A 12,134-nucleotide genomic window follows, 5' to 3' on the forward strand; every position below is an offset into this window, starting at 1 on the left:
AAACCTTACAGAGATTAAGGGGTCTGCTACATCAGTGAAGCTTTTAGGAGTCAAGGGATCTGAGAGGTGCTGGGGCATCTCCAAAACAAAAACAAGTTTCTGTCCCTCTCATTTCCAACCATGAAGCTAGAAACTTGAGGCTTGAGCAGCCTCCATAGGTTTGGAAGGCAGCGTATCTCACATGTGAGGTAGAGCTCTAGTTTTAATTTGGTCCCAGAGCAAGAAGGGGGTCTTCAGCATGTTTAGGCTTTACCATCAGTAGCCCTGTCATTTGTGCCATATTGTCTGGCAGAGGCCACGGTACTAGAGGAATCTGGGTATAAAAGGATGCTGTGGACACTCTGGCAAGCTCCAATAAAAGAGTCATAGCACAGACCCTTGGAGTTCAAGAGCAAGGCCATGCTATCTGCAGCAGAGAAAGATAGACCATTCAAAAAGCAGCTCTCGGTAGAGATGGAAACTGTAAATGGGTCCAACAGCACTGGCCTTGCAGCAGACAGAATAATAGTCCCCCAGAGATGTTCACTTCCTAATCCCTGGAACCTATAAATGTGTTACTTGGCAAAAAGGAATTTGCAGCTCTGATTGCATTAAGGATCTTCAAATGGGACAATTATCCTGGATTATGTGGGCAAGCCCAACAAACCAGCACGTTTCCCTCTAAGATGAGGCAGAAGAGTCAGAATAGGAAGGATACCTGAAGATGAAAAAAGGAGTCACATACACACCGAATTGAGGCTATGCTACGTTTTTGCTGATTGGAAGATAGAAAAAGGAGCCACAAGCCAAGGAATGCAGGAAGCCTCCAGAAGCTGGGAAAGAAAAGGAGATAGATCCTCCCCTACAGGCTCCAGAAGGAACACAGATTTGTTGACCTCATGACTTTAAGCTGGTAAAACTGATTTTTGACCTCCAGAAATGTGAATGATAAATGTGGGTTATTTTAAGCCATGAAGTTTGTGGCAGTTTGTTATAGGGGCAGCAATAAGAAACCAATACAAGCTTTTTTCAGCAAAATTTATTTACAGCTTCCGTTCAATGTCCAGCCTCTTGGTAACAGAGATTGACACCGTGCCCTCGATCTAATACCATTCCTTCTGGAGAACAGACTGCCAGCTGGAGACAAATTGAGACTACATCCACCCTGACTGGGATTTACCTGCTTTCTGGATAGTAGTTTGCCAATGCTGTCTGCAGGGCTTCAGCCAGCAACAATATCCACTGACTGACAAAGTGTCTGACCTACCAATGCAGGATCTTACATAACATTGCCTAAGACCAAGGGCCCCACTTCTTAGCAAAGCAGGTGCATCAGTGAAAACACGACTGTGGGATCCACCAAGCAGAAGCTGCCATCGCACTGGAGTGGTGGCCTGGCCTCTTTAAGGAGAGGATGCTTTGTATTATTGGGGTGATGCAACGTATGGGATGCATTATACTCCTTACACCAACCAATGGTCATTAGATGGTTCTAAATTCATGAGTCCAAAAATAAAGGGGTGAGAGTAGGAGTGGCTTCAGGAATCCACTGAGGACTTTGTGCTCTCTCTTTGGGGGTCTAGAATCTGTGTCTCTAGAGGTCCTAGGTCATAGAGTGAAGAAAATAAGAATCCCACTAAGCTTTAAGCTACCACTGCTAAGTGGTCAACTTAGGGTCCTACAGGCAGAAAACTAGCAGGTGAGTAAGAGTTACCATACTGACAGAGGTTTTCGGCTCTGATCGTCATGAGCAGGGAGAGTTACTCCAGTATGAGGGGTATGTTCATACAGAGGAGTATGTTCGGCACTCACATGACCACTGGGTCACCTCTGGTACGCCCAGGTTTAACTGTAAATGGGCATGTATCACAACTAAAGTGTACTAAGGGCAGGGTAACCAGGGTCTCAGATCACTTGGGGGTAAGGGTCTGGGTCATTTTACCAGGAAGCTCAGAAGTGCCTAAGATGGGGGAATTTAGCATGGATTAAGTGAAAGCTGTGGTTTGTCCCACTGTCCCTCTTTTTGTATAGTAAACGGTAATAACAGAATCCAGAAGAAGCTATAGCTGGGTGGAGTAGGTCCATGTGAGAAGCAAGGGGATCTGGGCAGTGCCAGGCATGAACTGTAGGAGGCGCTGTGGTACCTGCCGAGGTGTGCGTTACTGAGCCACAGCATCCATCTCTCAGCTGCTGTGAATGTTGGTTGCTAAGGGCAGTATGCACTTGATTTTTTTTTTATTTAACACCCAGTTACATAGCCACATCCCAAACCATAGTAAACGGGGTCTTAAATTTAGGTGGCCAGTGTCTTGCTGAAATTTGGGGTCTCTGTTTCTAAAGGGAAAAAGGAGAGAATGGATATCGGAACTGCTACCCACTGTTGCGCATTGCTTGCGCCCATCAGAGAATCAGATGATAGCCTGTGTAGTTCCAGGCTGTACTTGCACAGCCCTTGATAACCAGCTGGACCTCAAAAGCTTGCCTCTTGAAAAACTTCTTGGGATACACTCCTGGAAGAACTGAATTCCTAGATGTCTCTCCAGACACGTATATGATTCCTTTTATTGGAAAATAAACCTATATGGGGTGCCTGGGTGGCTCAGCCAGATAAATGTCTGATTTTGGCTCAGGTCATGATCTCACAGCTCATGGGTTCGAGCCCCGCGTCGGGCTCTGTGCTGACAGCTTGAAGCCTGGAGCCTGCTTTGGGTTCTGTGTCTCCTGCTGTCTCTGCTCCAACCCCACTCACACTCTGTCTCTCTCTCTCTCTCTTTCTCAAAAATAAATAAACATTACAAAAATTTAAGAAAATAAACCCATTTAACTGATTTTTTTTTTTTTTTTTTTTTTTTTTTTTTTTTTTTTGTCATAGTTATCAGGAAAACAGAGTTAAAGAGACTTACTGCTATTGTCAGGGAAAATATTTCCAAAGCCTGCTTTAATCCTTCCTCTATTGACTTCACTTTCACTTAATTCTTTCCTTCCTTCCTTCCTCCATCCCTCCCTCCCTTCCACCCTCTCTCTTTCCTTCCCATCCACCTTTGTCTGGCTCTCTATTTTATCTTCCAAAGTTATGGTGTCCTGGTGTTGCCTTTCCGTAACCCCACTGCCCACACTTTGATGACAGGGAATAAGTCCAGGGGGTGGCAGGGAGGGTGAGAGGAAGTGATGAGTCACAAATTCTCACTTTTCATTTTTTTTAAAACTTTTATTATTAGTTTTTATTACACAAGGAATACATATTCATTGTAGAAAAATTAGAAAACACAGAAAAGCAAAAAGAAAAAATAATCACCCATAATCCCACTACCCATAAATAACTACTATTAACATTTTAGTGTATGTCTTTCTAGCTTCTTATGCATATATATACATACATAGATATTTTTATATATAATTTTCTTTTTTACAAATATTGTGTCATACTATACATACTGGTTTATAACATGTGTTTTTCATTTAATATATATTGTGAACATTGTTGTTTATTCCCTGAAAAAATTATACAGATACTACATGCTCATTGTGGAAAAATCAGAAATTACCGATATGCAAAAAGAAAATATAATTGCTCCAAATCTCACCTCCCAGAGATAGATGCTGTTAACCTTTTAGCAAATATCCTTTCAGACACTGTAATGCACACATGTGTATGTATACTCTTAAAATGGGAACACACTGTATTCTTCTATAACTTTCTCTTTTCATTTAACAATATAGCTGTTTATTTCAGTAAATATACATCTAGTGCTTATTCTTAATTGGTGCACAGTAGTATTCCCTTGAAAGGATATACCATATTTAACCAACCCTATATTGTGGGCTTATTTATATTTTTTTCATTCCTCCAATTTTTTCCATGCTCCTATAAGCATCCTTTGTTGCATGTATTTTTTTGAATAATGAATGAATGTATCTTGAATTCATTTTTTTCTTAACCTTTTTTAAAGGAGAACTCCCTAAAGTGGAAGTATTTGACGTACACAAAAAATATGTTGCCAAAATATTTTCCAGAAAGATCAGATCAGTTTACACTCTTGTTTACTCTGTAAGAGAATGTCCGCTTCCATACTTCCTTACTGACCCTAGGAACTATAATTCTTTATATCTTTTGTCTTTCTGATACATAAAAAAAGGAGCGTATTGTAATATTTGCATTTTTGATTACTAGTGTATTTAAATATGTTCATATTTATTATTAGTTCATTACGTTAGTTTATGGTACATTGCCAGTTTGTGTCCTTGGCTCAATTTTCTACTGGAAAGTTTGATTCTTTTTGATCATAAAATGTTATCTATTCATGCATTCATTATTCACTCACACAATAAATATGTTTTCAGTAGTTGCTTTGTGTCTAGCACTGTGTTAAGTATTGAGGATATAACAGGAAGCAAAACAGACACAGTGGCTGCTTTCTTGAACTTCCAGTTTAGTGGAAATAAACAGACAAACAAGCAATAATTTAAAAAGTGCAGTGAGGAAAGAATGAAATAGGAACATTCTGTTGGGAAGGTTGTAGATCATAGAAACCTCCCATCCATAATGGGGTTTAAGCTCTTGATATACATTAGAGATCTATACTCTTTGTTGCATATATTTCAAATTTTGTTTTCTCTTAATTTGGTTTATTTTTTACTATATAGGAGTTCTGCGTTTTTAATTGGTCAAATCCATCTATCTTTTTCTTTTTGGTTTCTTCCTTTGGTGTCATGCTTAGAAAGGCTTTTCTCCATAGTAAATTTACAGAAATATTTATCAATATTGCCATACTCCTTGTATATGTTTACGTGCTTTAACATGTAAATCTTTACTTCACCTAGAATTTATTTTGATGGAAGTTATGAGGTATAGATCTAGGATTTTCCCCCCAAAATGGCCAACCAGTCATCCCAAGTTATTTAGTAATCCCACCTTTTCTCACAGATTTGAAAGGTCATCTCTTTATAATGCACTCAATTATTTTATGTTCTTGGGTTTATTTCTGATATTTATATTTCATTATAATGATTTATTATGGGCCAATAGCATCACTGCTTTTTCTCATCCTATCTACCGTTACCTGAAACCTGAGCATTTTGCATTTAGTGACGTTCGAGAACACAAAGAAATGATAGGCAATTTTTAGGTACATGTAGGTGGCGTGGGAAGTTAGTCTGGATGATATCCTTAATCCTTTCAGCTCTGAGACTTCCAGAATCTAAATTCCATATGGAATATTGTTAACCTGATCCATTGTTTGCTGTCTAAAATGAATGAGATGCCTTTATATTCTGCACATTTGTTTTCCCCTCTTACCCTAAAGCTCAGAATTCAGTAGGTGGCAGTATTGCCATACAGTAAGCATCCAACTGTTAGAAGAGGAACAAAATGATCCGGCAGGATTTTAGAATTTCCCTAAAAGCTTTCATTAGAGGAGGCATCCAGGTTGTGCTACTTCTCAAGTCTTCTTTGTACCCTTCAACAGTGGCACAACCAGAAGTTTGCAGTCAATCTGTTTCTAGAAGCATGCAAAACATCAGCAGACAGATATTTTAAAGTGATACCTTGGCCTTGTGGGCATTTGTTCACTTATCTTACCCACAAGTGCCTTTGAACCTAGCCACTGACGATTTAAAGCCTGGAAATGTGGTTTTAAACAATATGATTATGGTGGGATTCAGGTGATTTTTATTTTCTTTATACTCGGTGGTATGTTTCAGATTGCCCATAAAGAATATATATTGCCTCTGTAATCTGAACACACACACACACACACACACACCAAAAACAGCAACAACGATGAATCAACACAGGATATTGAAATTATGGTGGTAAAATGGGTGAGGGTGTGCCAGAAAAAGTTGACATCCTTTTCTGTTTCCAGCATGTGAGTACCCATGCAACAGAATGGGTTCAGTGTTCTCTCCTTACCCCTAGAGATCAGCTCAGGGTTATTGCTAATCTGAAAGTGAATTACTAGCAGAAGCCGAGACAGTAGACCTCTATCTCATGGACTACACCTGAGAAAGTCCTTTGGTAGGTGAGAGGAGAGTGGGGTCAGCTCCTAAAGAGACACATTGGCATATCTAATGGGAGATGGTGAGCTGTCTATTGCCACTATGAGCCAGGGTAGGTCATCACGACTTGGAGCACTACATTTAATTTTAGGACCTGCTAGTGAAAGAAGATCTATAAATCTTGGAGTGTGTCCACAGGAACTATAAAACCAATCAAAGTCTGGGAAACAGGCACTATGAATAAAAGATAAGGTGGCTGAATTTATTTACCTTAGATATGGGAAGCCTACCTAGGGAATTAGACAAATTCCCATCTCCATGAATAGCTACTATAGCCCTCCCAGACCTGGAGGTGAGACCTGAATTTATTAACAGTCTTCAGTTGTACAAAGGACAATGGCATGGAAGGTAAGTGTTCCTTTCATACCGAGACTAAGGCGAGAGTGAGCACAAATTAACCAAGCAGAAGTGATTTAGGTCAAGCATTTAGAGGAACGTGCTGAACACCAAGGTAGGTTTATCAGTTGATAACTTTGCATGAATTAGTAGGAACTAGATTGAAGCAAAGGGTTCAATATAGTGGAAAGGTGGGCGAGGGCTGAGACGGGAGCTGAGAGCATGCCCAGTTGGGCTGTTTTATAATTTCTAAAACAATGGACCTTAAGTGAATTAACCACGGGGGATGGAAATGAACCATATTCAAAAACAATATTAAGCTTTAGTCAAACCTGATTTATGAAATCAGGCTTTACAGACCAGATAAATCTGGGAGTAGTTCCCTGCTTTCCAAGGGGGTATTCATTCTAAGGGTCTTTAAGTAGCATATTCCAATAACTGTTTTACAAATATTTGATTTAGAAAGTTGTGGTTTTCTCATATAGGTTTCAGAGATACCTCTTTATATGGAGTCAGGCATACTTACAACCGTGCGTTCATTACCAGGTCATTGGAACACAACTCTGGATTCCAAGATTAAGGCCCCAAGTGAGCTGGTATGATCTAAAGAGACACCTGTGTAGCCTTTTGAGATCTCTTCCAACCCTTTCATCTGTTCGCTTTCAATCACAAATGCTAGAAGACAATTCCAAGTATAATTTTCACAACATCAGATATTTGGTTGAACCATATGAAATTGCTATTTTTATAGGTCAAAACAGTCCATTGCCAGCAAGTTCATATGGTTCAACCTAATACAATAATTAGTCCACTATTTCATATATACCTATCTTCATCTTCAGTAAAGCTAACAGCTTTAATAAATTTAGTTGTTAGGTCAAAATATTGGTGGACCTATAAATGCCTGTGCACTTAAGTACTGAGAAAGTATAGGGTTGGGATTAAAAATGCATCTTGAATAAACCACTTATAGGCATCTAGCCCATCCTTTTATTGTACTAGACACTGGTTGCTTCTTGTCCTTCTTTAGGGTCATTTAGATTTTGGAAAGCAAGAAAAAAAGTCCAAAGGCCTGATCTCTCAACCCATGGAAAATTCTGTTTGGGAAACGGGCCAAGGAAGAACAGGGGACAATATAACAAAATTTGTACCATGTTACAGGTTTAGTGAGGAAGATCATAACAAAACTGTGAGCAGAAAATCGAAGCGTGTGGCTTCCTCCTTTCTAAAATATAGTATTGCTTAATGTGTCCTGCTTTCAAGATTCTAAGCATAAGACAAGACACCAAGTACACATCGGAAAAGTCATATCTGCATAGTCATCTAATATGAGACAAGCTTAGCTTAACTAAAAAGATTTTATTAACAGAAAATGTTAAATATTTTTACGATCTGAGCTAATTCCGGCATGCCCTATAAGATTTAACACTATGCTGCTGTGCAGACATCATGCTTCAGATTTCAATTAGAACAAAATGTGATAATACTCAATTTTACATTTGAGGGTAATTGTATATGTTACTACACCATTTTCTAACTGGATTACTTCATTCTCCAAGAAGCTGAAAAAGACACCATTGGATCAAAAGGAAATTAGTTGCCCATATGCATTGTACGAAGGTATTAGGATAATTGTGTATTTACAAAATTTAAATACTTTCCATATATGGTTTTTGTTGCATTATAAATTAAGATGTTTTTATGTAGAAGCTCTTGGATTCCGACAGAATGGAAGACTAGATGTGAATGAGCACAGACAAAGCAATAGGTGAGGTGGTATATGTTTGATTATAATATTATCTCTAATAATATTGATAGATTGGATTTTTGAACACAGTTTTGCAGTTTTAGAGAGATTTCTATGTTTAAAGACTTTCATATATGATAAATTGTTAACATGAGATCAGCAAGAGCTAAAGATATACTATTATACATGAAATAATTTTTCTCTGTATGATACATTTAAAAAAAACCTTTAAATAATTTAAAAACCATAATTCTCGCATCTGTCATGGTATGGTTTGGAGCAGACATGCACAATGTCAGCTTTAAAAATCCTTTTAAAAACAGCCTGCTTTTTGAATCTTTTTTACCCCCCTTGACAGCAGCTGCTTTCACATGTAAAATCATTTAAAAGGGTAGAGGGAGGCGAATAAAAGTAATAAGGAAGCATAGAAAACATAGTCAAAAACCAATAATTGTGGTTCAGCTGTCTGGAGGTCCTCAGGTTCTGTGATATTTTCAGGTCTTCGCATTGGTGGGTTTCCAGGAGGAGTTGCCTAGCTTGAGACAAGACAACACAGCCCAAAGAACCTTCTCTTCCGTCTTCTAACCAGGGGGTAGGGAGTTAGATTTAGAAGGCTGCTGTCATCTGTGATGGGACAGAATGTACATATGAGTGAATTACAAACAATAACTGGGGTTTTTATGAATTGGCTTTAAAAATCCACCATCTTTTGAATCAAGGTTTCTTGTTCAGCACTGTTGACATTTTAGGCAAGATAATTCTTTGTTGTTGGGGCTGTCGTGAGCACTGTAGGATGCTTAGCTGCATCCCTGGCCTCTCCCTACTCACTGGATGCCAATAACACTGCTCCACCAGCCGTGAAAACCAAAAATGTCCCGTGATAGGGCCAAATGTTCTTTTTTTGGTGGTGGTGGAGAGCTCAGAGCCTACAGTTGAGAACCACTGCTTAGAATTAAATGTAAACTGCTCAAGACATTCTTTCAGTTGGGAGATGCATAGCTTTTTAGAAAGAGCCCGTGCTTTGGAGTAAGGTTGACCTCTTTTCTAAACCTGCCTCTACTATTTACTAGCTCTATGTGAACATGTAACTTGAAGCTTGCTAAGCTTCAGTTTTCCCCTAGTCAAAATAGGGTTTAATAACACTTACCTTAGGTGAAGATTAAATGAAACAATCTATGAAAGACATTAAGCTTGGGTGAGGTCCTCAGTGCCTAGCACAGAGGAAGCACTCAGTAAATACAGCTCTTATTTACTATTTTCCTTTACATAGGACCACTGTGTTGCCTCTACTCACCTACTTTATTGCCTTAGGAAGAAGTCTCAACTATTATGTGTTGAGTCTTTGGCTAGCGATTTCTACAGGTTTCTGTATACAGTGGCATTCTGAGAAGATTGCCAACTGCTGAATTTATAAGTCTTGGGTTGAAATTTTTAGCATGATGACAAGCAGATGAAGAAATAAACCAGTAAACCAAATTCAGTTTAGTGAGCTGGGTTTTAAAGAAAGAGTCCAGTCCAAAAGAGAGGGTGGGTAGAAATAGCCTGTTGGAGCGGAACTGGCAGTCTGGTCCCAGAAGCTGGAGAAGGACCATGAGGAGATGACTTGGAAATTGCCAATGTGGGCAGCACTAGGACATAATCAGAATGGAGCTAGGGGCCACAAGATGGTTGGTTGGCTCTGGTAACTCTTATGTACCTAAGCTTTTCCAGGACTAGTTGCACCACCCTCCCAGAGCAGAGCTAAGGGGCTCTCTCTTTTCTCCATCCTACCTTGGGATATAGGACCTTGGGAAGGAGCCCAGAGTCAGGAGTTAGATGAAGAGATGGGTAAGGGAAAAATGTGCCCCACATCAATAAAACTGGTTTGTAGACGAGGGTTGCTTTTCCTGATTGCTGAGCCTAGATGCTCAGTAAACTATCCAGAACAAAAACAAGTATTGGCTTTCCAGTCCTCTCACATAAATTGTGTCATCCAAGTGCCTGGGCTTATCCTCCCCCTCCCCAAAGGCTGTCATGTGTCACACTTATTTGTAAATTAGCATCGCTCACCAAGTTGACAGTGTTCCTTGGAATGGTGCACCATGCTATACATTTAGATAGAACCAAAAGGCAAGTCACAGCCAGGGAAGAAAACAGGTACCTTAGCTGAGCACATCAAATTCATCAAACAGTGCACTCTCCCAGTCTCCACAGGTTAATACTCTCTCTTAAGATTCATATTTTGTGGACGTGGAGAAAAACAGTACTCTCTTTGTCCTTTCCATCGTGAAAAGCAATTTTCTATATTCTGGATGTCAACATTTTGAGACTAAAAATAGGACATCTCTCTTTTATAGTTAAACTTGCCCCAAATAGTCAAGACACTGAAAGCAATGTCAAATACTATATGTGAGCCTGATTTCTCAGGAGAATCTCTCAGAGATGAATCACGGTATATTTAGAAAAAAAGAAATGATAACTCACTTTCCCATCAGTTTTAGGACTCTTAACTTCTTTAACCACCAAATGATAGATAAACAACCTATCTGGGTAAGGCAAAGGTACAGCAGACTGTGAAGAATAAAGAATTTTATCTGTTGGTATCTCTCTGAATACTGACTCTGCTTTCTGAAATGCAAGTTCACCAGGAATTTAATATTTCCTTGAACAGAATCACCAAAACTATGAAGACATTTGTAGGGAAGAAAAAAATCTTATTTCTATTTAAGACCTGGAAGATCTATTTCCTGAATGCCCATATATCCTTCCGTTTCTCCAAACATTTAAGACATTGGCATAGTGACCTAATGGGTATTTATTTATATACTATAAAATGCAGTTCAGATAGATGTGTATTGTTCCCACTGCATGAGGAAATGCCTGCTACATGTTGTATTTACGAAAAAACTGTACATGTGTATCCTGTGGTGTCATGTTTGCTCCCACGTTCTCTCTCTTTTTTAAAAAAAAATATTTTTTAACGTTTATTCATTTTTGAGGACAGAGAGAGACAGAGCATGAGTGGGGGAGGGGCGGGGAGAGAGGGAGACAGAATCCAAAGCAGGATCCAGGCTCCAAGCTGTCAGCACACAGCCTGACCCGGGGCCTGAACACACGAACCATGAGATCATGACCTGAGCCGAAGTCGGACGCTCAACCGACTGAGCCACGCAGGCACCTCCCACATTCTCTTTTCTATGTATTAAAAGCATACAGGTATTGTGCACAGGTATTATGAGATTTACATCAAGACTGACTTTTGTGCATTCGTTACAGCAAATCAAAAAAACCTTTTATGCTATTGAAATTCTCCTCACTCAGCCTTCTTTTTGTCTCTGCCTATCTATGGATAGATAGATATGCACACATACATTCACTTGTGAGTGCTATATATACATGTGCACATACAGAGCACTCATAGGTGAATAGAAGTGTTAGAACTGATGAGAAAGTGCTCAGATGTTAAGCAAAGGACAGGCTGCCTATTAAGGATGACCGCTCGTTTGGGGCATCTTTTTGAGCATTTGTGACACCTTTGCCTAGCCCAGAGCTTATCTGATCATCACCTAGGGCTGAGGTGACACAAAAGCTCAAACAATCTTGGCAGAAATTCAGAGCAGCTTCCTACACCCTGGGAAGCTGACACCGGCAGTAAATACTGAAATTCAGCAGCAGCAAGTCTGCTTGGAATGGTTTGGAGTGGATTCAGCTCCAAGGAAAGATGTCTTTCCACATTGATTGAAATCCTGTCTCTGAAATTATGGGCTGCCAAAAGAATGTGAAGGAAATGGAATGTTTCCCCACTTGTGCTTCACTTTCTGGGCGAATTCACCTGACCTCGCTGGGAAACCTTTGATTTTTATTGTGAATATTTCAGACTTTTGTAGCATCTTTTCTCCAAAGTGCATATGCTCTGAGAGAACTGTAACCAAGGACAGTTTTAGATGTGAAAATGAAAAGTGGAGAAAGGAAAAGGGAGGGAGGAAAGCAGAGGAGAAAGTGAAAGAGAAGGAGAATAGGTAATTCAGCCATCAGC

General features: G+C 39.5%; 1 protein-coding gene and 1 long non-coding RNA gene across 2 annotated transcripts in view; one reads left to right on the forward strand and one right to left on the reverse strand.

Annotated features, from left to right (window-relative positions):
* LOC147584356 (uncharacterized) overlaps positions 1-12,134 on the forward strand; it is a 91,758-nt gene that overhangs the window by 27,768 nt on the left and 51,856 nt on the right. The window lies entirely within an intron of this gene.
* Positions 7,712-12,134, reverse strand: part of RGS7BP (regulator of G protein signaling 7 binding protein) — a 105,897-nt gene continuing 101,474 nt past the window's right edge. The window contains exon 6 of the mRNA XM_086700064.1: positions 7,712-8,743. Within this exon, the coding sequence (XP_086556190.1) occupies positions 8,652-8,743 (92 nt within the window). The 3' untranslated portion in view covers positions 7,712-8,651. The remainder of the gene's footprint in view (positions 8,744-12,134) is intronic.

The sequence above is a fragment of the Puma concolor genome, chromosome A1, assembly GCF_028749965.1.
Source record: "Puma concolor isolate L17-30 chromosome A1, mPumCon1.1.hap2, whole genome shotgun sequence".
NCBI lineage: Eukaryota > Metazoa > Chordata > Mammalia > Carnivora > Felidae > Puma > Puma concolor.